This window comes from Strix uralensis, chromosome 25, assembly GCF_047716275.1.
Source record: "Strix uralensis isolate ZFMK-TIS-50842 chromosome 25, bStrUra1, whole genome shotgun sequence".
NCBI lineage: Eukaryota > Metazoa > Chordata > Aves > Strigiformes > Strigidae > Strix > Strix uralensis.
This window is the reverse complement of record NC_133996.1, coordinates 4,598,993-4,624,118: the sequence shown is the minus strand read 5'-3', so window position 1 is coordinate 4,624,118 and position 25,126 is coordinate 4,598,993. Positions and strand designations below refer to the sequence as shown.

At 64.0% G+C, this 25,126-nt stretch overlaps 2 protein-coding genes across 2 annotated transcripts; both read right to left on the bottom strand.

Moving 5' to 3' along the window:
- Nucleotides 1–7,054: 7,054 nt before the first annotated feature.
- CRYBG2 (crystallin beta-gamma domain containing 2) lies at nt 7,055–15,437 on the bottom strand. The gene is made up of 19 exons (XM_074894464.1): nt 13,431–15,437; nt 12,808–12,855; nt 12,602–12,720; nt 12,167–12,323; nt 11,922–12,061; nt 11,708–11,834; nt 10,970–11,005; nt 10,763–10,890; nt 10,413–10,539; nt 9,965–10,107; nt 9,758–9,884; nt 9,606–9,638; nt 9,378–9,490; nt 9,050–9,182; nt 8,740–8,879; nt 8,525–8,648; nt 7,816–7,974; nt 7,289–7,448; nt 7,055–7,143 (listed from the first exon to the last, which is right to left on the bottom strand). Exons 1-19 carry the CDS (start codon nt 15,435–15,437, stop codon nt 7,055–7,057), a joined length of 4,110 nt encoding a protein of 1,369 aa, XP_074750565.1.
- Nucleotides 15,438–20,186: 4,749 nt separating this feature from the next.
- Nucleotides 20,187–24,081, bottom strand: ZNF683 (zinc finger protein 683). Its single transcript, XM_074894366.1, has 7 exons — nt 23,767–24,081; nt 23,342–23,380; nt 23,173–23,230; nt 21,816–22,543; nt 21,378–21,506; nt 21,081–21,279; nt 20,187–20,522 (listed from the first exon to the last, which is right to left on the bottom strand). The coding sequence occupies exons 1-7, from the start codon at nt 24,079–24,081 to the stop codon at nt 20,371–20,373; spliced, it is 1,620 nt and encodes a 539-aa protein (XP_074750467.1). The 3' UTR covers nt 20,187–20,370.
- Between the last annotated feature and the right edge of the window lie 1,045 nt (nt 24,082–25,126).

The window sequence follows — 25,126 nt, the reverse complement described above, 5'->3', positions numbered from 1 at the left end:
ATGAGTCTATGTGGGCACTAGTTATGAGCCAGGACACAAGGGAAGGTACATGATCATCCTGTGCTGCGCAGCAAGGCAGAAAGTGGTAATATTGAGCTACTTTAACAAAAAGCACAATACTCTGGGATTAACAGAAGTAGTGGAAAGGGAGTTTTTGCTCTTAAGATCTAGTAGGAGTGTTATGACCTAAAACGGAACCATAAAAACAGATGAGGCTCTAATGTGCTCTAGGGCTTGCTGAGGATGTGGAAACCTTTTTACTTATCTGATTTTGGACATATGTGGGAGAGAAAGAGCTACAATCATTGCAAAACATGTAGGACGGTAAAAAAAGTACCAGTGGAGGCAATGAACTCAGACAGCTTTGCTCTTTTAGTAAAAATAACAGGGGATAATATGTAAAAATAAAATACAGGTTCATTAACTTTGGGAGGATTTGCTTGATGGGCAATTTTTGTTAAATGTAACTGAAAAGGCTGTCCAAAAAAGCCCAGATGGTACATTTTTCTCATCAGTCCATCTTCCCATCCTTGCTTTCTGGGCAGAGTTGGGTGTTCCTGTACCCACAGCTAACTCTGTGCCTTGTAGTAACAGTTAAAATCCTTGAGCCACAATCTGGGGGAGCTGCCGGAGAGCAAAGGGGGTGAAACCCGGGTGAGTGAGGCGCAGCGGTGCCTGCTGCATCGGGGCAGGAGCGGGTGAAAGAGCCGGTGCTTGCGATGCCGTTGCAGCTGCAGAAAGCAACTCTTCTCCTCTTGAAGCTGAGGAAATGCAAAGGCGATACGAACCTGTGCGGGACGTGACTGACCAATATCGCTGGTGTCTGCTGGGGAGCGATGCCGGCTGGGAGGCAGCAGGTAAGAAATTTGGGGAATTTTATTTGAGCTGGTGTTAATTTCTGAACCTGTCACCGCCTTGTGCAGCCCTGTGTGTCCCCAAAAGTCCGGAAGCCATCAGCTTTTTGAGGGATCATGGGCAGAATGGGGCTCAAAATAACGGGGGTAACAGGGTACTCCCTGGGGGGGGGCTCAAGGAGGGCCCGATGTGGGTGGCAGCGCTGGGGGCACCCCGGCTTGTGCTGGGGGAGGGGGCACCGTGTGTCGGGGGGACCCTCACGGTGTGTGGGGGCTCCCAAACCGCCGGGGCGGGTGCTCTTCCCCCCGCGCGGGCGCAGCACTCACCCCGCGCTCAGCGCGCCACCGCCATCTTGTTGACAGGCGGTTGCCACGGCGACGCAGGGCCGCTGCGATTGGCTCAGTCCTGGTCACGTGGAGGGTGAGGCAGCCCGGGGACTACACATCCCAGCATGCACCGCTCCCCTCCCCCGGGGACCCCGGCTCTGGCGGGAGGGCGCCGGGGGGCGCGGGCTGGGGCCGGGGCGCTCTGAGGGCCCCTACGGGATCCGCCGTCGTTCCCTGCGGCTCTCCCGGTGCCACCGGGGCCCAGCGCGGCCCTGCCAGCCCGCCCGGCCCCTCGGCGGGCTACCCCGCGGCCACCGGGGCCTGCGCTGTGGGTGATCCGGCCTGTGGCGGGGCCTTCCCGGCCTGCGGTGCCGGCTGCTCCCCGAACCGGCGCCTGGAGGAGGGATGAGCCGGGGGAAGCCCCCTCTGTTCGTCGCTTGAGGAGGGAGGCCCGGGCTGCCGGCAGGCTCCATTCTGCACAGCCCCCAGCCAGGCCGAACCGCTCCCCGCCCGTTCCCTGCCCCGCACACCAGCCCGCAAAATGGCGCTTCTCTGACCTCAGTTCACTTCAGAGTGCTTCAAACGCTTCCTGGTGCTGGGGTGGGACCTGGGGCAGGAGCACCACAGGCTGCCACGCTTCCTTTCCTCAGCCGCCCTCTGCACGCCCTAAGCTTCAGCTCATAGACAGAGCCTGACCTGAGGCACCACGTACTGTACGCCTGCTCCTGATTTCCTCACCTGCTTCGTCTCTGTTTTCTAGCAACGCTTTCCCTCACCCAGGCACTACCACACGGTCGTTTTGCCTCGCTGGTGCTCTGAACACCCAGCCTTTGCCACCATCCGGAGAGCCTTCCCTGCATGTCCCATGTCCCACCCGCTGCTGCCATGCTGCTCCGCTCTCCGGAGAGCTTGGCCTCATCAATTGGAGAGGAGCAGAATAAGCTGATTTTTAGCACCTTTTGTGGGGTGTTTTCTGTCCCCAAGAGACTTTTATTTTGACACTTCCATGAAGCGCAAAAAATTCACTAGATTTGGTGAAGCTTTGCTGCAGAGCAGCCTTCAGCTCTGTGCGGAGGCTGGTGACAGGCTCGCTGCGCTGTGATGCACTTCCCCAACACAAAATGAGACAACAGGTGTGTGCGCTCGGCACATTTCAGTAGCTTTATTTACTTCAAACTGTCTTGAAATAACCAGAACCCTTTTGTTTGCTGCTGCTGCGCTTGGCTGGGTGAGGGAGCTCAGGTCTGCTGTGAGGAGACAGATAGTGGGGGACTGGAAGGAAGCGTTTCCCTGATCCATTACCCAGATCAGACTGTCCCAGGTGTGTCACTTAAATTCTGAGGGACAGCTTGGACCCAGCTTCTGCCCTGAGTTGCAGGGAAGGAGGTTTGTTACACGGTGCAACGCAGAGCCCTTGTTGAAAAGTTGTCCATGATTTGCAAACCCACCCAGTGAACCAGGGTGGGGTTTTAACCCATAACCACTCTTAGTCCTTCAGGGGTGTGGGGCACAGGACAGGGAGCCCCCGGAGAGAAGCAAAGCTCAGTCTGGGGGGATTCATACTGCAGGTGGTATTTTGTGATGTGGGAAGAGGCAGGGTGAGGGGCTCGCTGCCTTTGCTGGAGATGCTGGCCGGGACGCCCTGCTCGGGGCTGGCTGTGCGGCCGTGCTGGGGAACAGGGGGAGCAGGAGCTGCTCTTGGGCTGGGCAATGGAGAAGTGAGGCTGAAAGGGCTCTACGGTGTTGTCTCCGCCTAGACATCCTCCATGCCGTGTCTTGCACCTTCTCCCTCACAGCATCAGCATCATCTGTGACTTCCCCAAATTGTCCTGGATTCAAAACAACCCTTTGGGGCGGCGGAGCTGGTGCAGGGGAGAAAGATGTGATTGGTGGGACAGGGCCACCGCTGCGCTTAAAGCCTCCAACTGCCATCGCTGCGAGCAGATGAGGAAGTGTCACAGCACGCTGTGAGCCCAGCCCTGACCATGCAGCCCCTCCAGCGCGCCCACCTGCTCCTCCTGCTCGCCCTGCTTGTCCTCTACATGGTAAGAGAAACCCCACGGCTGTGGGGCCCCACGGAGGCCGGGGGGTCCAGCCAGCTCTGTCCCATGGGTGTGACAGCAGTCAGGGGACTGTACGCTTCAACTGGTGGGAGAATTTCTGCTGAAGTTCAGCTGGAAACCCGAGCGTTTGACTTTCTGTGACTTTAACCCTGACTGTCTTATCAGGAGCTTTGCGCTGTGGTCTGTAAGGTCTAAATACTTCCATGTGTTGCTTTTTTTTAAAGCATTTTTTTACTTAAGAGCATCACTCCTATCCATAACCTTCACGCTTAGCTCTCCACCCCATCTCGCAGCCTCTCCTTTGTGTGCTGGCCCCAGCCCTGGCTCCTGCCCGTGCCCGGTGTGAGGATGCTGAGCATGGCTGCAGGGACACTGGGGATGGGGGGGATGCTGGGGGGCACACAGCTGTGTGGTTTCCTCTCCCCTCTCCCCGCTGGAGGTTGTTTTTCTTCCTGCTGGGAGGCTCCGTGAGGGCGAGTGCTGCGCTGGTGGATGTTGACTCTCTCCTGGGTGGGGACCGTTGTGTGGGAGGCAGAAAGGTGCCGGCGCTTTCAGGAAGGGCGATGCTGTTTGGAGAAACTCTCTGGTTGATTTACTTTTTTTTTTTTAACAGCGTGTTGGTAAACGGGACCAGATTTGTCAGTGCTTATTTCGCTCATGAACTCCATGCAGCTGCAACCTGCTGCTGGCTCCACAGGGAGTCCCGCTCTGTGGCCGGGCAAACTGGTCAAAAATCCTCATAGTGCAAGCGTGCCTGTGGGGGGGCAGAGCTGGGCGTTGGGGCCCCATCCCTGGCCCTGTCCCAGCTCCGGAAGGACCTGAGGAGTGGGGTGAACCAGTGTGGGGGCTGGTTCATGGAGGGAAATGGCATTGCTCTTCCAGCAGCCCAAGGCAGCGCTTGCCACTGCAGTCCTCGGTCACAACGCACAGCTGCTTACACCAGGAGTCCCAGGAAAGGACCAAACACCCAGAGAGAGGGGTCCTGCACAGCCAGGGCAGGAGGGATTCACGCAAACACCTTAATTTGGAAGGTGCTGATCTTTAGAGAGGGAAGGAAATGCCCTGACATCACCATCCCAGCTGGGTTACATTTCACACACCGGCTGCAACGTCCCTGTTTGTGACAACCCGTGGTGCCAGGGGGATGGGGCCCCTCCTCCTCCTCCCCCTCGCTTCCCGTACGGGTGTTTCCTAGCTCTACTCCTGCACCCCACATCCTCTGTCACAGTCCCTGTGGGCCACCATGGCCCCAGCCACTTCCTCACAGCAGTCTGAGGGGCACAGACCACCCCTCCGTCTTCTCCTTCCCCCTCCTCCCCAATTTCTAAAAGCCCCTGGCTAGAAACATAGTAAGGATGAGAGGGAGAGCTCGCTTCACTTCCTGCTTTGGGAAAACCCAAAAGCCAACGGTGATTTCTGTGTGTGACATGGGGGAGAGGAGGCCATGTGTCCCCCCTGGGAAGGGGCAGCATGGGCACCGGGGTGCCCCTGGCTCCTTTCTGCCCCGCGGCTGAGGGCTTTTGGGCGGGTTTCCACCCTGTGTTGCTGTCTGCTCTGGTTTGGAGCGACTCCTGACTCTCTCTCGTTTTCTTTTCCAGCCCTTTGGCCAGGCGAATAAGGGGGAGGGGGTCACGGCCACCTCCTACACCACTGCAAGCCACATCTTAAGCAGCCTGAGCCCCCCCTGTGGCAGCCCACTCCTCTCCCTCGCCTTGGGGCTGGCTGTGGCTTTCTTCCTGCGGCTGCACTGACCCCCTACCCCCCCCAAGAAGACACCCCCAAGATGGCATCCCCGGCCTTGGCACCTCCTTGGACCCTCGCAGCACGGAGGAGCAGCCAGTACCCCGCCCTGCCTCCCTCTGCTCCCCTCAGCCTCAAAACAAACCCCCTAAACTATCCCGCCTCAGGAACAGGCCTGCTCTGAGATTCTGAGAAATAAAGCGCTGGTGTAGAAGCCTCGGGCTCGTCTCTGCTGTGGGGCCGGGGCAGTAACGGGGCTGGTGGGCGACACCAGCACCGGCTCTTTACCAGGGTGGGGGGTCTTGGAGGGGTTGTTTGCAGCCAGACTTGAGCCCTGTGGGTGAGACTGGGGGGGACAACAGCTTGGCTCTTTCTCCAGCTCCAAGAGGGACCTGTGGCCCCGGTCCAGGCCCCGAGGGGTATATAAGGGCGGGTGAGGGTGTGAGGCGCTTCCTGTCAGGCGCAGTGCTGGCTCAGGAGTGGTGGTTTCCTGCCGCCCTGAGAGGATTTTCCCCCTCGGCAGCATCCCTACCCACCGAGCTGGGCTGAACCTGTGTGTTTTGATGTCCCTGGTACAGCCCAGACTGTACAGGGTGGCAGCGTCCTCCTTGCGTGTCTCCTGCGCCCTCACCCCCAATCCTCTGCTGGTTTCCTCCACCCTCCCACCAGCGTTTCTTCATGGGATGGGGTTGTGGTGCTGGCCCTGGCACTCAGTATCCGTGTGTTTGCCAGCTCTGCAGGCCTGCCATTGCCCTCTACATTGCCCTGCCTGTTGCCCTGCTTGTCCCTGCTGCCCACAGGCAGTGGTTTGGGCTCAGGCCAGCAAGAGTCTGCTCGCCCGCTGGCCTGGCAGAGGAGCACGTTGGAGCTGGGCGTCCTCGCGCAGCACGTTCCGCTTTCCTGTCGTGTGGTTACGTGTCTGTCTGCCCGAACAGGTCTTAGGGCAACTGGGGACACGTTTCAGCATCACGATGGGACATTTGATCATGGCTGTTGCTGAAAGCCAGAGCACTCACCGGCCAGCTGGAGACGCCTGATGTAAGGACCTTGGCGCACCTGAGGAAACCTCCCGGGGAGGCACCGCACTGCCTGTCGCTGCCAGAACAGCCCAGTTTCGCTGCGGGGTTGATATCGCTGCCCCAGTGCAGGGATTCTCCCCAAACTGGGCCCAACCTGCTCAGCAAACCAGGCCCTTGCCGGCAGCTGTCTCCTCTCCCCAGCAGTGAGGACAGAAGCGCTTGATGTCTCCATGTGTGTGGATTTCTCACCCCGTGTCCCTTCTGGCTCTGAATCATGACCCCGGGGAGCTCCTGCCCTCACCCTGGTGGAGGAGATCTCTGTCCTGGGGACCTCGGGCATGCGTGACCTCAGCCACGATGCAGCTCTGCCACGTGGACATGAGCTGCTGCTGAATCAGAGCTCACCCTGGGGTGATGCAACTGGAACCCCGCCCTGAGCTGGGGCTGGTGGGGTCCAGCAGCCCCCCCGCCGTGCTCTCCGGGACACAGCTCGGCCTGCGCCTCCCTTCCTGAAACCTCAGGTCCTGCTGCTGCTCGTGGCCTGTGGACACTAGAGGGCACCGGGCTCCCATGGTGGGAGCAGGATCGGGCCCTGTGGTGCAGCACTTGGAGGGGAGCAAGGTGCTGGGGTGGGGGGCAGCTCCCCAGCGTGGGGGCTGCCAGGCTGTGGCCAGTGCAAGGACAAGGACAAAGACAGTGACCACCCAGGCAGAGCTGGCCCGGGTGAGGGGGCCGTATCTTACACACGTACATAAATACAGTTCAGAGGGGGAAGCCAGGGCTCTGCCGCTCTCCCGAGGGTCCCATGCCGGTCGTGTCCGTGGGGTCCTTCATGACCCACGTACAGGGGTCCCCAGGAGGGAGATGGGTGGTTCCCCCTCATGATGGAGGGGATGGTGGGCATCCTTCACACCAGCAGCCGGGCCAGAGGGGTGTTTGGGGTGCGGCGTGCGTGGGGTAGAACACTTCCTGCCCCAGTGCGGGGATGCTGGCAGGGTGTCCCCGTCCTGCCCGTGGCACTTCTGGGCACGAGGGGCCACACGCCGCCCCCTCATAGCACCTCTATGTCCCAGAGTTGCGTGGGTCTTTCCTCAGCCATGTCCCAAACGATGACGTGGTCCCGGTCGTAGGATCGGCCGCCTGAGGAGCGAGGGGAGGGTTTCAGGGGGGCAGACCACCCTTCTGATGGCAGTGAAGGGGTGGGTGCCCCATCTCACAGCCAAACACCCTATTTTTGGGGGTCCCTGGGAAAGCAGGCACCCCTGTGCCAGTGCCGAGACCTCACCCTTTATATCCAGGATCATGTCCTCGAACATCTGGCTGTGGATCCGTCCCTGAGAATCGACACTCCAGGTCTGACGTGGCATCCGAGTCTCGGACCACAGCACGGCCTTCGCGCCCTTCCCAGCTGGCCCGATGACCTGCAGGCTCATGTTGGGGGCCACCTGCAAGGAGTGGTGGTGGCCAGGTCAGCCTGCTCCTCTCCATCACCTCTGCCCGATGCAAAGGCTTGGAGCTCAGAGGTGTTTCCCTGTAAATGCAGCTGGTTCTGGGATGGGATGTGGGATGAGCAGGAAAACCCCTCAGTGAAAGGTGGGGATGATTAGGGTGATAAAAACTCCTCAGGGAAGGCAGAGATGCCTTCACGCGTCCAGGGGAGGCCTGGGAAGGAGAGAATCAACTGATTTTTGGGGACAAGGCTGAGGTCAGATGCTGGAAAAGGCTGTTAGAAACCCTAAAAGATCACTGTGGGGCGGGGAGTCCTGCCAGGGGCTCCCTGGTCCCCTCTGGCTGTCACACGTGAGCTCTGACCTGGTTTTTGATCAGCCCATCCACATAGTACCAGACGGAGCTGCTCTGCTCGCTCAGGCTGGAGACCACCACCCTCCCCGCTTTCATGTCCTCCACGTCGTCAGGGACCAAGAGGTAGAGCTCCAGCTCCCTGCTCCTGATGCGGAAATAAATCCGTCTCTGGGAAGAGAGAAACATTTTTTGCACCGGAAAACCCTGCTGCCAGCACCTCTGGCCCCACACGCCACGGCTGGCCGAGGAAGGACCTCACCTGGCTTGTGGCTTTGGGAAGGGAGGGCCCTGGTCCCCTGGGGCTGCTGCCCGGGGGATCCTCCCTGTCCCCTGCCTCTCCCCAGGGCGATGGCTGTGGCCCTGGCCTGTCTCGTAGCCGGGCACGGCTCTCCCCGCCGGGATGTTTTGCAAGACACTTGCCCACAGGGAGCGTTTCGCCACCAAGGCGGCCACTCCCAGGGCTGGGGACAGGGATCTGGGGGTGTCAGTGCTGGGCTGGTGGCACCTTTCATGGGCCAGAGCTGTCAGCGGCGTGTGCTGCTCTCCAGGCCGTGCCCCGCTGTCCCCCCCCAGCTCACCCTGAGCCGCCACCGCATCCTCCTCCCAGCTATCGGGACCGGCAGCTCTTTAGCTCCATGTCATCCACCTGCCTCGGGGTTTTGGGGTTCACCCCACCAGGTGCCAGCACCCCGTCCCCCTCCCGCAGGGCCGCGCTCACCTGGCGGATGGGGTAGAGGGATCCCACGTGCTGCAGCCCACTGTATGTCAGCCAGTTGGTGATTTCAGTGCAATCCAGCAGCCACTGACGCCCTCGGAAGTCACCGTGTTCGCACAGCACCCAGCTGCGGGGACGGGACGGGACAGGATGGGATGGGACGGGCAGATGTCACCCACCGGCCGGGGCAGGGGACAGCGGGGCTGGGGCTCACTTACATCCCGCCTTTGACGCGCACCGACAGCACGTGGTTGTTGAAACCCTCTGCCTGGAGACTCCGCACTTCGTTGTTCAGCTCGATCTCCTTCCCCTCAAAACACTCCAGCCCGTGCAGGAAGATGGAGGGTTCTGAGAAAAACTGGGATGGGGCAAGAGATGAGGCGTGAGGGGGGGACAAGCAGGAGGGGTGAGCACCCATGGGTGCAGAAGGGCTCCAAGGCTGGAGAGCCGGGGGTACCCGCAGGAGGCAAAAAAGTTTCCTGGGGGGTTTCTGCCCCGGTGGGAGGGGAAGGAAGGGCTGGTACTCACCAATGGGACCTTCTTCAAGGAGCGGATGGTGGTGGAGGAGGAGAGGCAGCCCATGGCACTGAGTGTGGGGTACTCGCCCTCGGACAGCACGTGCTGCTCCCCCGCGAAGGCCTGTCCGTCGAACAGGATCCAGCTGCCGGGGAGGAGCGTGCCCAGGCTGATGTGGCCATTCTGGTGGGCATCCATCCCTCCTGTGGTCCCCCAGAGCACCCCACATCCTGCCCAACCTCCTGGGGGAACCCCCATGGGGGTCTGCAGGGCTGCTGGCCAGGGTGATGTCCCTGTTCCCGTCCCCAGCCGGAGGCAGCGAGGCCCTGGGACACCCTACCTGCCCCCACGGACTCTGCAGGAACGTGGGATGAAGGCGGCGGGCAGGGTGTCCTGGTCCTCCTCGAAGGCAACGTGGTCCCCCAAGAAGTCGGGCTCTGAGAAGAGCAGGATCTGGGGAGGGGAGAGCGGAGAGGCTCAGTGTGGGGGGGGAAAGCATCGCTACCACCCAGCAAGGGGCCGTGTCCCCCAGGGGGGAACATCCCCCTCCCCATCCGTCGCCCCTGACCTTGGAGACGAAATGGAGGTTGTGTTCCCCAACCTGGAAGCAGACAGAGTGGGGCTGGTTGGTGTCTTGCCCTGGCCCGGCCTCCACCAGCCCCGTGCGTGGTGGCACCGGCGGGTCCCGCGGCGAAGCGGGGGGGTGTCCGGTGCTCTCACCTGCAGGATGGGCTGCGCCGAGGCGATGTGGCAATCCGCGGCACCCCAGTCTTCACAGTTGCGGTACACCCCCTTCTCCAGGATGTACTGCTCACCCGAAAAGTTGGTGCCCTCATAGGCCACCCACCTGCCAGGAAAATGTGGGTGCTGGCTCAGCAGCCCCCATCCGTCCCCCCTGGCCCCCCTCTCCCCCGTTGCCGTACTCACACGCCGCTCAGCACGTGGATGGACTGGGTGATGGTGCCGTAGCCGGCCAGCTGCGTGTCGGGGAGTGCCTCGCTCAGCTCCACGCTCGGGCCCTCCTCGAAGTCCATGGCCTCAAAGAGGACCAGCGCCGGGTCGGAGAAGTCCTGCGGGGAGAAGGACCCCCCCCCGAGCCCCTCGGTCTGTCAGGGGGAAGAACTGCGGGCCAGGTGCTCTCCACACAGACAGCCGGGGTCCTGCCAGGCCTTAGGGACCCCAGGGAGGGTGGGAGCAGCTCTGGGCACCTACACATCTGTGTGTGATGAGTTCGGGGAATCTCAGGCCATGTCCAGCTGCCTGACGCAGGCAGGGAGGGCTCCTTTTTGGGGGATGAGGATGGGACCGGGGGGGGCTGACTCTCCCTGCCCACACTGGGTCCATCCCCAAGGGATGCCGCCACCCCTGCCCTCACCGTCCGTATCAGCCGTAAGGACACCAGCTCCTTGTTGTAGCCGCCCCACTGCCTCCAGTCCTGATACTCCCCTTCCTCCAGCAGGTACTGGTGGCCACGGAAGCCCTCCTTCTCGTAGCCAACCCAGCTGTAACACAAGCAGACATGGGCAGTGAGTTCTCTGGAGGATTTTCATGTGCCAGGACATGGGGATGCCATCCACGCCACTCCAGTGCCACCCTGTCCCCCAAGCTGCCTCCAGCCATCCCACAGCCCTGGGCAGCTCCACCCAGCCCTTTCCCGGGAGCGACCATCGCCTTCCCAGCCTGCTCCAGCCGGGATGCTGGCCCTGCCTGCCCCATGCCACTCACCAGCCACCCAGGACGTGCAGGGAGCCCACGGTGGGCAGTGCCGGCCCAGGCAGGCGCTTCAGGTCGTAGATGTCTCGGCTGATGGTGAAGCTGCGGCCCTGGAAACCTGCGGCCTCGTAGATCAGCACCTGGGGACACGGCAGGGTGAGCGTGGTCCCACGGCTGTCCCGGCCCCACAACCTCCCCAGGGGCTCACCCAGTGCTCACCTGCGGCTCGCCAGGTCTCTCCACGACGGGGCAACCCTGGAAGGAGAAGGAGCCCCAGTGAGACTGCGATGGTGGGAGGGGACAGCGTGGGGACATCTGATTCCCCCCTTTAAAGCCCGAGCTGGTTCTTGGGTCATATTCATTCAAGAACAAACTCTTCTAGACTTTGTTTTATTGCTTTCACAGAATCACACAGAATCACAGAATCATTCAGGTTGGAAAAGCCCCTTGGGATCATCGAGTCCAACCATCAGCCCGACTCTACAAGGTTCTCCCCTACACCACATCCCCCAGCAGCTCACCCAAACGACCCTTAAACACACCCAGGGATGGTGACTCCACCCCCTCCCTGGGCAGCCTATTCCACTCTCTGACCACTCTTTCTGGGAAAATTTGTTCCTCATGTCCAGTCTGAACCTCCCCTGTTGCAGTTTAAAGCCGTTCCCTCTTGTTCTGTCACTAATCCCCTGGGAGAAGAGACCAGCACCAACCTCTCCACAACGTCCTTTCAGGGAGCTGTAGAGAGTGATGAGGTCTCCCCTCAGCCTTCTCCTCCTCACACTAAACAGTTTCCTTCACCACTAACCCACAGGAGCACTTTCCAGAGCCACGCTCGGCACATTTCCACACTGAGCTCGCAGTGCTGGGAACTGGGAGGGGCCAGGAGATGCTCTGGCCTGTCATACCCAGGGCTGGGTACAGCCCCGGCACCCCAGTGACCGCGCAACCGGCACTCACCAGCCTGATGGGGTGCATGGAGCAGATGGATGGGTCCTTTGCTCCCCAAGCCTTTAAATTGGGGTACCCGCCCGGCTCCAAAACGTAGGGGTCATCATCGAAGAAAGGCTTGGAGTAAACCAGCCACCTGAGGAAGAGGATGAAAGCATCACACCCCACTCCAGCCTGTGCTGGAGCCCACCCAGCACCCACCCAGCCCCACGGTCCCACTCACAGGCCCGAGTGGACGATGATGGAGGCGGCGGTGAGCGCCTGGCCCCGCGTGCGGGTGTCCTCGGCCGAGTCAGTGAACTTCAGCCGCTCGCCTTCGCCGTTCTCCTCCGCAAACAGGCTGATCTCGGGGGTGCGGTAATCCTGGCACGGGGCAGAGCAGCGTCACAGGGGTCCAGCACCCCCTCCTTGGAGGGTGCTGGGAGACGTAGGGGAGAGCGGGAAGCTTGGAGGGGTCCATGCGCTCACCCGCACCACCCTCTTGAAGGAGCCGATGCGGAAGGGGTGGCTGCCGCGGGGCTGCCCGTTCTGCCCGTACGCCGTCCAGGGGTTGTCGATCTCCACGTCCCCCTCGGCCAGCACACACTTGCGCCCGTGAAACCGCGGCTTCTCGTACATCACCCACCTGGGAGCAGGGTGGGAGAAAAGGAGGAAGGGAGGGGGAAAATCCTACTTTTACCCGCAGCCGTCGAGAGCCTCAGGGCAGACCGTGGTGGGTGGGGACATCCTGCCACCGCCACGATGCTGGATCGTAGCCGCAGTAATTAGCAGTGGCGGGATGGTCACTCCTGAACCCCAGGCTGGGATCTGGCCACCAGCCCCGGCACAGGGAGCGCACAAGCCCTGGCCAAGCCCTCCCTGAGCGTCCTCGCCATGTGTCCTCGCCCTGCTGCCGTCCCCTACCCGCCTCGGATGACCCGGATGGAGATGGTGTGCGAGAGCTCCCAGGACGTGGCGTCGGGGACATCACCCCAGATCTCCCGTTTCTGACCTGCGAAGCCGGCCTCGGAGAAGAGGACGATCTGGGAGGGGGTGACAGATCCTGTCTGGAGGTGCTGCCACACCACACCACACCCCACCATGCCCTGGCCCCACTCCGCTCCCTGTACCTTGCCAGGTCTCGTGTTGATTTTCTCGAAGCCCTCCTTGTCCTCCTGCTGTGAACACCCGAGGGGACGGGCGCGTGAGGAGCGCAGAGGGACGTCACCTGCACCAGCCATCTCCTCGCAGCCCAAGGAAGCCGCAGCTGCAGCCTCGCGTCTTGTGTCTGCCAAACCCTCCCACCGCCCCGAGCAGCCACACCTCGAGCATTCCTGAACTGCTGGGGATTGGCCGCCCCGCCTGCCCCGGGACCCTCCTGTCACCCGCCCTGGGACCCTCCCACCCTCTGTGGTGGCACCCTCCCATCACTTGACCTGGTGCCCTTCTGTCACCCACCCTGGTGCCCTCCTGTCACCCATCCCAGTACCCTCCCATCACCCACACTGGTACCCTTCCATCAGCCACACCAATACACCCCATCACCTGCCCTGGTACCCTCCCGTCACCCATCCCAGTACCCTCCCACCACCCATCCCAGTACCCTCCCGTCACACCAGGGACTTTCACCCTCTGATAGGAAGCACAAGCCACATCCTGGGAAAGACGTTCCAGGGCTCAGACCCCACCACCTCCCCGCATGCCCAGGAGGGCCAAGCATCTCCCCAGGTGCCGTGTTGTGGGATTCACTCACCAGGACATCAGCAGGGCACAGGCTCATGGTACTCTCTGGGTCTTCAGTGACAAGAGGGACACAGCCAGGACTCAGGGCTTCCAGCACGGCCATCTCAGGGCCAGGGTGGTCCCCAGGACCTTGCCCATTGTCCCCGGGGGTGGGCGAGCCCGTCCCTCTGCTGTCCCTACCAGGCAGCTCGATCAGGGGGGCGCTGGGGGAGACAAAGCGGCTGTAGAGCACGCTGTTGTCCAGGCGCGAGTAGGGCTTCCCCTCATCGGCTGCAACCGCCCGGTGCTCCAAGAAGTGGGAGAGCAGCGCCATGCCCTTGAGGACGTTCCCTCGGAAGGGAACGCTCCGCTTGGCCGAGCCCCCGGCCACCGGTTTGGCCTTTTCCTCTGCTCCCGCCTGCCTCAGTGTCCCCAGGAGCGAGTTCCCCTCCGCCCGGCCAACATCAGCCACGCTGTCCCCGGCCACCCCATGGAGGGTCCTCGCTGACGCCCGCTCCTCAGGGGTCAGGTAGGGGTTCTCAATCTCCGCCTCCTCCTCGGAGGTCTCCTCCCGCCGCCCCACCGGGCCTCGCGCCAGCAGCTCGCGCAGGGCCTCGGGCAGGGAGATGGGGGCCCGGGGGGCCACGCGGTCCTCCTGGATGGGGGGCAGAGCAGTGCAGCGGCCCAGCGACGATGGCCGGGGCTGGCGCGGGGCCTTGGGCACCTTCCGCATCTCCGAGGGCTCCATGTTGCGTAGCGTGTCCACGAAGATCTCCATGTCCACCAGCAGCTCGGGGTCCTCCTCGGTCGTGTCTGGGGGGCTCTCGGCTGGGGGGTCAGGGGCTGGGGGCTCAGTGGGGGGCTCTGGGCTGCTCTCAGGCTCTTGGGCCGTGCCTTGGGGCTCCTCCATCATCTCGCCCCCCTCCAACTCAAGCTCAGCCTTTGGAGATGCTGGTGCTTCAGATGAAGGCTCTGGACCATCTCTTGCCTCTGAGAAGGGGTTTTCAGGGGTGCTGCCAGCTCCGGGGGGGCTCTCTGTCCTCGGTGGCATGGCTGAAATGGTGTCGTCCCCGTCTGCCACGCTTCCCTCTCCTGCACCAGCCAGATCAGCCTGGCCACCGGCGTCCGCCGAGGGACACAGCAAGAAGCTGGTTATACTGGTTTGTGGATCCCCGGGCCTGTCACCGTCCCTCGGGGTTGCGTTCACCGACGCGGCTTCAGCTTGTGGCGAGTGTTTCTCGCCGGGGGATGCCTGAGCCAGGAGCCCAGCGGCCTCTGTGGTGCCCGGTGAGCTCTCGCTGCCCGCTGCTGCCCCAGTCAAGCTGCTGCTGTCCTGCCCACGGCTCTCACGCTGTTGCAGGGCCATCATGGCACCGACAGTATCGTGCCTCCCATTTTGGGCTTCTTTTTGCTCCACCAGCCCTGGCTCAGGCCTGGCTGCGTCCCTGCCTGTCCGCAGCACGGTGACATGCCTGGCCCTGGGCAGGGCAGGGACGCAGCCAGGCTCAGCTGTGCACGGGGCACCGGGACCTTCACCAGGACCCCCCGCGGGGCTCTCGGTGGGTCGGGTGGGGAGGAGGGTGCCGTGCACGTAGCTCTCCCTGTGCACGGGCATCTCCTGGGGGGCACCCACCGGCAGGGGGATGCCATCACCGCCGCTGCTGGCCCCCACCTTCCCCCTCTCGTCCTGCCGCCGGGGCTTCTGCGTGGGGGAATACACCTGCGAGAAGATGGGGCCGTGCGCGGTGAAGTCCTTGAGGAGGTTGATGGAGGACGAGCGTTCCCGCTGTGTCAGGGTGGTGGGGCCAGATGCCGTCTTCTCCACGATCTCCCTCTCCCAGGCCTGCAGCAGCAGAGACACGCGGGAGGGGCTCCCCTCCCGGCCCCGCGTGCTCCCCGTGCTCTCCAGCTGCCGTGACACCAGCGAGACCTTCTGGAAGCGGGACCTGCCCTCGGGCCCTGGAGCACCCTGCTTCATGCTCAGCTCCACGCTGGAGACAAAACCCCTGGCCTTGGAGTGCTGAAATGGCGAATCCATGCCGGGGGGCCGGCGGGGGGGCTGCCACGGCCCCGTAACACCCCACTCTGCCGGGCTCGGCCCCCGCGGCTGCTGCGCTGGGGCTGGTGGAGCTGCAGGGAGAGAATGAGACCCTGGGAGAGCTGAGCAGAAACCACCCTGCAGGGACCAGCCCTGGACCCTGAGCCAGACCCTAAAACCCCCTAGACCTCCCTCTGATCCTGCAGGACATTTTGTGGGGGGTCCTGTGAGCACAGGAGGCAGCTTTGGGGCTCTCTGCAATTCTCAGGGTGCTTGTGTCATCTATCCTGGCACGTGCAGGGTGTGGGGGGGCACCGTGGGTCCCTCTGCCTGCCCGTGCCAACGCTTCTGCATCCAGCAGAGATGGGGGGCAGCTCCCTCATTCCTCCAAGGGGGGGGCTCTGGCAGAGCCTGGCCAGCCGGCACAGCACCAGTGAGTGTGCAGGATCCGGCCAGGCCATGCCGTGCCCTGAGCCGTGCCGTGCCCCACGCTGCAGGATGAGTCAGGCGGGCAGCAGGGCTGCGCCGAGTCAGCAAATGCAGCAAACAAACAAGCTCAAAAAGCAACAGAGAAGCTGCTCCACGGGGGAAAAGGGCCTGACTGGGACCGGGACCAGGGCTGGGGCAGCTGTGGGGTTCGCAGGGGGAGGTGGGGACCTGAGCAGCATCTTCCCTTGACCCTTCCCTGTTGCTGCTTGGCCAAGGTGGGATGGCTCCATCCACCCCTGCAGCCCCATCAGCACCAGAAAACGAGCTGCACTAATCACCCAGTGCTTGCACCCCAATCCAAACCGGTACCCAGCCCTCAGCGCCCGCGCCCTCATGCTGGGTGCTGCAGGGTGGGCATCGCTGTGGTCCTCAGGGTGCCGGGCAGGGGACAGGGGCACCCCCACGCCACCGTGGCTGGCAGGGATGCCGGTGGAGGCGTCGCTGTGCCGTGACTGTGGCCCTGCCCCAGAAGGGTTTTATTGCTGGGTTTGGGTTTGGGAAGCAGCTGACGCAGCAGGTGCCGGGAGGGAGCCAGAAGTGTGCCGGCATCTTGGCATCTCCCAATTAAGGGGTTGTTCAGTGTCACCGCCCGGCTATGGGGACAGCGGAAGAGACGGGGCTTTGGGCTCAGCCCAAGGACAGGCTGAGCTTGGGGGTTTCCCAGTCGGGGATGGGGACACCTCCCTGCACAGCCCCCAGGGCTGATTTCCCTGGGGGACACCTCCAGGAGAGGGCCTCATCCTGCACCCACTGGGGCTGGGCTCCCTCTGACAGCTGCAGGTTGGGCTTTACGGGGGATTGGGGAGGCCGAGGGCAGGCAGAGAAGCACTGGGTGCAGGCAGCTGCCTGCCCCTTCTGCCAGCCCGCCACGCACCCTCCATGTCTCGCTCTCCCCGGCCCGGCAGGTCTTTCCGGTACAGATAGGAAGAGTTGGTGTCATTTTCCAGGAGGCGATGAGACCTCGTCTGGGACAGCCAGCGCCGCTCGAGGCTGGGACCAGCCTGGGCGGGGCCGCACATCTGCATGGGCAAAGCCACAGCTGCATTGGCAAAGCCACAGCTGGGTACCCAGGGTCACAGCTGGGTGCCCGGGGTCACAACTGGGTGCCCAGTGTCACAGCTGCATGCCTGGGGTCACAGCTGGGTGCCTGGGGTCACAGCTGGGTGCCCAGGGTCACAGCTGGGTGCCTGGGGTCACAACTGGGTGCCCGGGGTCACAGCACCTATAGGTGGAAGAGTGATGGGTGCACTCAGCAGCGCGGAGGAAAAGCTGCTTAAATGTGCTGGGAACAAACCGGGTGTCAGAGCAAAGGGCCAAGAGCAGGATGGGGCTGGAGGGACCCCCAGTGCCCCGCGGTGGCACACGGGGACCCTCGTGCCAGGGAAGCTCCTGCCAAACATGATGGTGGCAGGGCAGGGTGGTTTGTGCGGGTTCGTGGCCCCTCTCTGCCCTGCAATATTGTCCCACCGGAGCTGGAGCTGGAGCTGCCTGGTTGCACCCTGGACTTGCTTCAGCACCGGTTTCTCAAGCACTCGCTGGCAGTGCCCGGCCCCGCCGTGCCCGTGGCCCCGGGGTGGCACCGGGAGAGGGACGCCGGCTCCGTGCAGCACTGGGGTGCTGGGGGGAGGCGGGAGCTGCTGACTCAGCATCACGGCTGCCTCCTGCCTGGAGCTGAATTTCCAAAGATCTCCAGGTTTGTCTTTCCCATCCCATCCCTGCAGCTGGATCCAGCACCTGGTGCCACCCTGGGCCGCCCGGTGCCCCACCTGCCCTGGGAAGGAAGCTCACCCCGGAGCCCTGCTCTGCCCCAGCACCTCATTTTTTCTAAAATATTTCCTACCGCAATGGTGAGTCAAGGACAGAAGGACGTGAGGACACAAGGGCACGAGGACACAAGGATAAGGCCCTGCAGCTCCTGTGGCCATCCCTGCCTGCGCTGGGGAATTGCCACACCGGGACACCCAGCATGGTTAATTAATCCCCCCGGCACAGCTAATTAATACCCCTGGCCAAGCCAAGCCAACCCACCCAGCTCGTTTGCTGCCTCCCATCATCCCAAAGGGTCTCCCAGCACCCAGCCCAGATCTCCCAGCACCCCAGTAAAAGGCACAAGGTGTGTTTAATATTCAGAAAAAACAGAGGGGCCACGGGCAGTGGCTGCGGCTGCCTTTGAGCCAGTGACCACGGATTAAGCTGAGCCTCCAGCCACGTCGGGTTGAGCCCCATCGCCGCGGGATGCGAGCGGACCTGCCGCCTTCAGGAAAATCAGGGATTTGGTTTGGGTGGCTGCTGCGCTGCTGGGGTTCATAAGGAGGGCACGGGAACTGCCGTCTCCCATCGCTGCCCCTGCCTCCCCCCCCCGCCGAGCCGTGCCATAGGCAGCTGCGTGCCCTGGAGGTGGGGGAGAGGAGGGGGACAGGGGTGATGGGGCAGCCCCGCTGTCCCCCCAACCCACATCATGAGGCCACCAGAGGTGGAGGAGCCCCAGCTCGCTCCAGTGGCTCTGGGGACGCACTTTGGTGGCAGAAACAGGGCTACGACCCCAGCGCCCCCCCCAAACTTGGGGACTGAAGGTGAGAGGGGCAGAGATGGGCTGAGCCCCCACCTCCCAACCCTGTCCCCCCATCCCTGGCCAGTGACGATTCTGGGGGAACAGGGACCCATCCCAGCACCCGCCAAGCTGGGACACAAGATCCAAGCACTGGGCAACCCCTGTGGGGTGGCAGCCAGGACGGGAGCACCGGTGTCCTCCAGCTCCCAGCACCACAAATCCTCCCTCCCTGCCAGCACCCACGCAAGCCCTGTGCCTGGGGGCCCCCCACCCGACACCCCCATGTACCTGGTGGCCAAGGGTCGCACCGTGCTGGCCGGGTGGCGAGTGGGGTGCCGTGCTGTGCCGTGCCGAGCGGGACTGGGGGTGCTGCTCCCTGCACGCCACGGCTGGGCGGACCGGCAGAGTCACCCGCCGAGCACCCAGCCCTCGCCGAGCACCCAGCCCTGAGCACCCAGCCCTGGCGCAGCGGAGGTTTGGCATTCCTCAGGTGCTGACAGCCGGGGAGCCGGTCAGGCTGGTTCCCCGGCACCCAACTCCTCCATTTCCTCCGACTCAGCAGCGCCAGGAGGGAGCCTGGCCAGTCTGGGGGATCTCTGGGCCCCCCAGACCCCTGCCCGGTTGCCCCCTCCCTGCCACCCATCTCGGTGAGGGTGATGGTAACCTCAGAGGGGATCGCGGTGACCAGTCACTACACCTCCAGCCAGCCGCTGTGGGGCTGGCAAGGTCCCCACACACCGCAGTGAGGGGCTGGGGGTCCCCAGGGCTGTGATTACACCCGGATTAATTGGCTACATGGGGGTCCCAAGCGGAGCCCCCAGCACATCCCCAGGAGAGTCCTAATGCTGGGAGGTCTCCCAGGTCTTGGAGGGGCTTGGAGATGGAGCGAGGGTCACAGTAGCCCTGGGCCACTGCGGGAGACCTGACCCCGGGGTGCAGGGCCCCTTCTGGCAGAGCTTGGAGCGACAGCACCCGCCCTGTATCCTCACCCTGCCCTCCTGCTCCTCCCCAGCACCCGCGGGTGCCCCGCCATGGTGCCAGCCTCGCCCCAGGGCCACCACTCCCAGCTGCCGGCCCAGCCCAGGAGCCTCCTCAGCCACCGCCGGCCCAGTGCAAGTGGCTGCAATTTGGCTCTGCTTGGGGCGCTTGGGGCCACCCAGCTCTGGGTGCCACCACTCACCTGCTGGGGCAACGGAGGCAGAGCCCCGCTCCCTCTGCACCTCAGGCAGCAGGTCCAGGGTCTGGCCGGTGTCGGGGCGCTGGTGGCTCAGCCGTCCTCCCCCCGCTGCCAAACCGGCTTTGCCGTCCCGGAGAAGCGCCGGGTGGTGGCGGGGGCTGGAGCGGGTCGGCCGGACTCTGCCCTGTCCCTGCCAGAGCCAGTGGGACGCGGTTGTGGAACCCCCCGGGAGGGGCCGTGTCCCCGTCCCTGCCTGGAGAAGAGTCTGAAGCCCCCCCATGCTGGTTGTTGTTGGGGGGATCAGCCTGTTGACCCCCAGAGTCATGGCGGGGGGTCTCCAGGTGGCTCCAGACCACTGGCCAAGGGGCCGTGGTGGCCGGTCACCAGTGGCCAGTCAGCTGAGCTGTGCGGCCACTGGCACCGGAGGAAGTGGCTCCATCCCGTGTCCCATTCCCTTTCCAAGGGACACCCGCGGTGGTGGCCTGGGGACCCCGGGGACCCTCTCGCCCCTCCTTGGGAGGCTGCACCGTGCTGGGGCTGGGCCCTGCCAAGGGCTGCAGAGGCAGAAATTTATTTATTGAATAAAATCACAGAGGGATGCCACCCCCCACCCCAACCTCGGCCGCAGGTGAGGACACCTGGGGCTGTCATGTCCTTGGGGTGTCAGCGGGATGCTCGGGGTGCCGGCAGGATGTGGGGAGCAGCACCCAGAGGGGTCAGAGTTGGAGATGCCCACCCTGGTTTGGCACCCCCAGGCAGAGCCCCAGGGAGGGTTGGGTGGTGGCACCGAGCCGAGGAAAGCGGCGATGGGTAGAGCTGTGTCCCCGCGAGTGCCGCGGCGGTGACGCGCTGGGAGCTTGGGGTGCACCTGCAATGGGTGAGGGGGCTGAGAAATTAAAGCTTTATCCGTGGAAAAGGGGGTTTGTTGTACCCCAGGCGCAGCCCCCGGGAGGCAATGCTGCAGGGTGGGGACACGGGCATGGCCTGGGATGTGGGGCTGTTGGGGGGGACACTCTCCCAGAGGGCTTTAGGGACAGGGGAGTGCTTGGTGCTTTGGGGGGACCCTCCTCCATCCTTGTCCCCGAGGCTGGGACAGCGCTGATAGAGCTGGGGGGTTGCAGTGGATGTTGCAGTGGTGGCTCCTCCTGGCCCTGAGGGTCCGGGGCTGGGGGGGCAGCCCCCACCCGCACAGCCCCCACAGCCATCCCAGCTCAGACAGGCCCCTCCGGGGGACATTGCTGCTGCCTGGGGACACTGTGGCAGGTCCCCACACCCACCCCTGCCCACCCGGGCAGCCCCTTCCCCACCTCCCCCTGCACGAAGCTTTGGAGCAGCACCATATCCCAGCCAGGCTGGCTCCCTCCTTCCTCCTCCTCCTCCTCCTCCTTCTGCACCAGCCACCCAGCACCCAGGCTGGAGCACCCACCGGCTGGGACGAGGTGGCCGTGGGGGACCGAGGGGCTGGGGGGTGGGCGCCATCGCGGGTGCAGGCACCGGTGGAGCTGGAGGTGGATGCGCTGGGCAAAGCGGCCGTGGCACTGGTGGCACTGGAAAGGTTTCTCCCCCGAGTGCAGCCGCAGGTGGGTCTTCAGGTTGCTGCTGCTGCTGAAACGCTTGTGGCACTTCTGTGGGGGCGAGAGGATATGGGGGAGGCTCGGAGTGGGTGCTGCACCCCGGTTCGGGACATCCCCCCACACCTTCCCGGCACCCAGCGGGTACTTACCAGGCACTGGTGGGGTTTCTCACCAGTGTGCACCAGCTGGTGCTTCTGCAGGTGCGCCAGCTGCGTGAAGCGCTTCTTGCAGACGGGGCACTGGAAGGGCCGCTCGCCGCTGTGCACCCGCAGGTGGACCTGCCGGGGGGAGCATGGGGTTACTGGGGGGCACCTGGGCCCCCACCACCACTCCTGAGAGCATCCCGCAGCCCCCGGAGCACGGCTGGAGCACAGGGGGGTGGATCCGTGGCCCATCTCAGAGCACTTCACGCCAATGGGCACTTTGATGGGGGGAAACTGAGGCACGGGGAGAGGCCCACGACCTGCCAGCACAGCTGGGACAAGCCACTGCTGTCCCCTGTCCCCAGCATGGGCTGGCCTTAGGGATGCAGGAGGGGGGATGCTGGGCTGGGGGGGGAGAGCAGGCGCCAGGGCACCCTGGGGTACCTTGAGGTTGGAAAGTTGCCCAAAGCTCTTGGCACAGATGTTGCACTTGTACTTGCTCCTGCCAACGTCCTTCCCCCGCCGGTCTGGCCCGGTGTTGGCAGGTGGCTTGGCCACTCCGCAGCTGGGCACCTCTGGCTGTGGGGCAGAGCGGGGTGTCCCCCCCCATGGTGACAGGCACCCCGCAGCCCCACAGCCGGCGAAGGGGAAGGACCCTTGGGGGAGAGGCCAAAATCCCACCGGTGGCTTTGGCAGCCCCGGAGAGCCCAGCCCAGGGGGCAGGAGGGTTCCGCATGGCCACGGGCAGGGTGGCAGCTGGAGGGGGGCCCAACCACAGCCCTGCGAAGGTGACACTGGGCCCCCCACATCACCCAGGTGGGTGAGGGGCAGCGCGGGCCATGGGGTGAGCAGGAGCGGGGGGCAGTGGGTGCCGCAGAGGCAGAGGCACGGCCAGGGCAGGAGGAGGGGGCACAGGCTGCCCAGGCAGACCCTCAGCTCCCTGGGCAGCGGGGGGGGCAGCCGGGCCCCCGCCAGCTCCGCTCGGCCAGAGGGCTCCTTTCTCCAGCCCTCTGCGGCTCCCTGCAGCTCTTCGGCCTCGGCTCTCATCTCCTCCTCCTCCTCCTCCTCCTCCTCCATGGGGACACCCTCGGTGCAGAGTGGCCGCGCTGGCGAAGGGGCCATGTCCAGCCCCACGGGGGTCCCACAGCTGGTGGTCCTGGTGGCATCGGGGGCTGCGGGCAGAGCAGCAGATGGAGGGGGTCAGCAGGGAGCCGGGGGGGGCGGGGAGCCAGGGAGCTTGAGGACAAAGGACTGTTTGGGGGGACCCCAACACAGGCAGGAGCAAAGCTGTGACTGCGGAACAGGCAGGAGCATCCACTGCCAGATTTGTGGGGCCGGGGGTGCAGGCAGCTGTGAGGGGAGGCAGGGGAGGGTCTGCTGTTGGGGGGGGGGGGGGTCTGCCAAGCCTCAGCCCTGGCCAGGAGCCCTTTGAGGGGGACCCGGCAGGTTGACGCCAGCCCCCGGGGACAACGGGCAAGAAACCAGTCCCATGGCAGGGAAGAAGCAGAGGAGGGCAGGGAGGAAGAGCAGGGGGAGGAAGGAGTGCAGGAGAGCCCGAGCAGAGAGGGGGGGTGACACGAGACCTGCGGGGGGGAGGGGGGGGCGACACCAGCTGGGACCTGGAGCAGAGTTATGGGGGCGAATCCCACAGACGCCAGCTCTTGCCATGGGGGATTTTGGGTGCAAAACCCAAGTCTGTGGCTTGGGGGTGGTTTTGGAAATGGGGGGGGGGGGGGTGGCCAAGGGCCCCCCAGCCTGCAGAGCAGACTCTTGGGTTGTCACCATCCTGCCACCGCCCCACTGCAGTCGTGCCTCAGTTTCCCCTCTGCAGTCGCATCCAGGGAGAGCTGAGCCGCTCCCTGCGGAGCCCAGGGCTGCGGTGGGGGGGGTCGGGGTGTCCCCACAGGTGCTAGAGGTGAGGGGAAGGTTGTGGGGTGACAGGGCACCACGGCAGCGGGGTCAGTACTCACCCTCCCAGAGGGCTGCTCGTCAGATGTCCCCTGGTGCCCCTGAGCAGTGACCAGACCTGTGTGTCCCACGGGATGAGCTCATCCTCCCCCACGGCCAGTTTTGGGGGGACACCAGCCACTACTCAAAGGGGACTGGGGGGGCTCCGCCACCTCCTCACCCCATCCTGCACCCCCAAACCCAACAGGCTTGAGCCCTCGCAGCAGGACAAGGCTGGGGAGCAGGGGGACGGGGCCACATCCCGGTGTCCTGGGGACTGTGTGTCCCCCCCCCCAACCCCCAGATGATGCTGCGCCCCATAAAATGACAAACAGCAACAATGGCCCCCCCCAGCCAGAGCGGTGGGTCTGCGGGAAAGGGGAGCACCGGGAGGGATGCCCACGCGTGGGGACATCCCTGCGGGACGCGGCAGCGTGGTGGCTCCTACCTGCTCCCCTCCGGTGCCACGGCCGCCGCTGAGCCCCGGCCGCTGCCGCGTTACCGGGAGCGTGAACAGGAAACCTGCGGGTTCGGGGGCCTTTGCTAAATTTGGAGAGGTGAGGTGAAGCCTCTGCGTGGGGAGGAAGAGGAGGAGGTGGGACCGGGTTGGCTCTAATAGACACGGCCCTGTGGCTGGGGACTCGGCCTCCTCGCCAGGGCACGGCCCAGCACCGGGAGCCACCGCCGGTGACACAACGACAGGGTCCCCCCGCAGCAGAAAATCTCCAGGAAAGTAGAGGGAGGTCACCGTGTCCCCCCCCATGCTGGGGGTGCTGGGGGCACTGGGGGCTGTGCGGGATGGGGACACAACCAGGCTCCAAGCCGCGCTCAGTCAGGTTCTCCTGCCCTGGTTGGGGGTGACAGAGGTGGCATCGCCACCCACCATGGGGATGGTGGGACCTTGGCCACCCGCCAGCCGGTGTCACCAGCCCTGGCTGCACGGGGAGCCCAAAAGTGCCAAGAGCAGCCGCAGCCTCAGCTGGGGCTGGCTGACAGCCTGTGAATGGCTCCCCTTAAACAGAGTGTTAACCCTGAAACCTACTGGTGGCTGTCACAGTCACCACTTTGAAGAAAAGCGCTCGGTGAGCGCTCCCAGCTGTGACAGCAGCCCCCTGCTCCTGTGGGGTCCCTGACCCACGGGGGCTGCCCTGCTGCTGTGACAGTGGGGAGGGGACGAGTCCCACACCCACTCCAGTACATCCCAAAAAGCCACCCCACTGGGGAAGCCCAGAAAAAGCTGATCTCTCCTTCTCTGCCGGGTTTCAGCAGAGCCTCTGCCCCCACCCCCCCCTCCCCCCAGCACCATTTGTGGGGAACATGGTGGCTTGAGAAACCACCTGCAAAACACAACCGGGTGGGAAGCGGCAGGGGAAGGATTTTGGGGCAGAAACCTCTTTTTGTACTGATTTGCTTTGGGAGAAAATGTTCCTGTGTGGGGCTCAGCCACTGCACATGGGGCTGGAGGGAGCCCCCCCGGCACCTGGAATCCTCCTGGGGGGCTGTAGGGGGGGTCCCCACTGTCTCCCTCTCCCCAGGGAGGGGGAAATGTGGAGGTGACAGTGAGGATGGGGAGGGAAAGGAAAAGTAAAAAGAGATTGAGAGAGATTAAAATAGTGCTGGGGTCGGGGGGGGGGGAGGCAGGGCTGGGACAGGGACATGTATCCTGGGACCCCAGAACATCCCAGTGCCCCGGGGGGCAGCCGGGGGGGGCTGCAGAACCTGGAGGGGATGGCAGGGTGCTGGAGGGGGGTGACAGGGTGCCCAAGGGAGTGGTGGGTGCCCAAGGGGTAGATGTCAGGATGCTGAGG

Bases quoted from the DNA above. Each gene is read 5' to 3' on its own strand.
- CRYBG2 (XM_074894464.1), bottom strand. From the start codon at position 15,437: ATGGATTCGCCATTTCAGCACTCCAAGGCCAGGGGTTTTGTCTCCAGC. The intron at 9,885-9,964 runs GTGAGTACGGCA...TTTTCCTGGCAG, and splicing joins ATCCACGTGCTGAGCGGCGT to GTGGGTGGCCTATGAGGGCA. The intron at 8,649-8,739 runs GTAAGTGAGCCC...CCGTCCCCGCAG, and splicing joins GTGCGCGTCAAAGGCGGGAT to CTGGGTGCTGTGCGAACACG.
- ZNF683 (XM_074894366.1), bottom strand. From the start codon at position 24,081: ATGGGGGGGGACACGGTGACCTCCCTCTACTTTCCTGGAGATTTTCTG. The intron at 23,231-23,341 runs GTGAGTACTGAC...TGGGCTCCGCAG, and splicing joins ACGAGCAGCCCTCTGGGAGG to GGAGCGGCTCAGCTCTCCCT. The intron at 21,507-21,815 runs GTACCCCAGGGT...TCCCCCCGGCAG, and splicing joins GGCAACTTTCCAACCTCAAG to GTCCACCTGCGGGTGCACAG.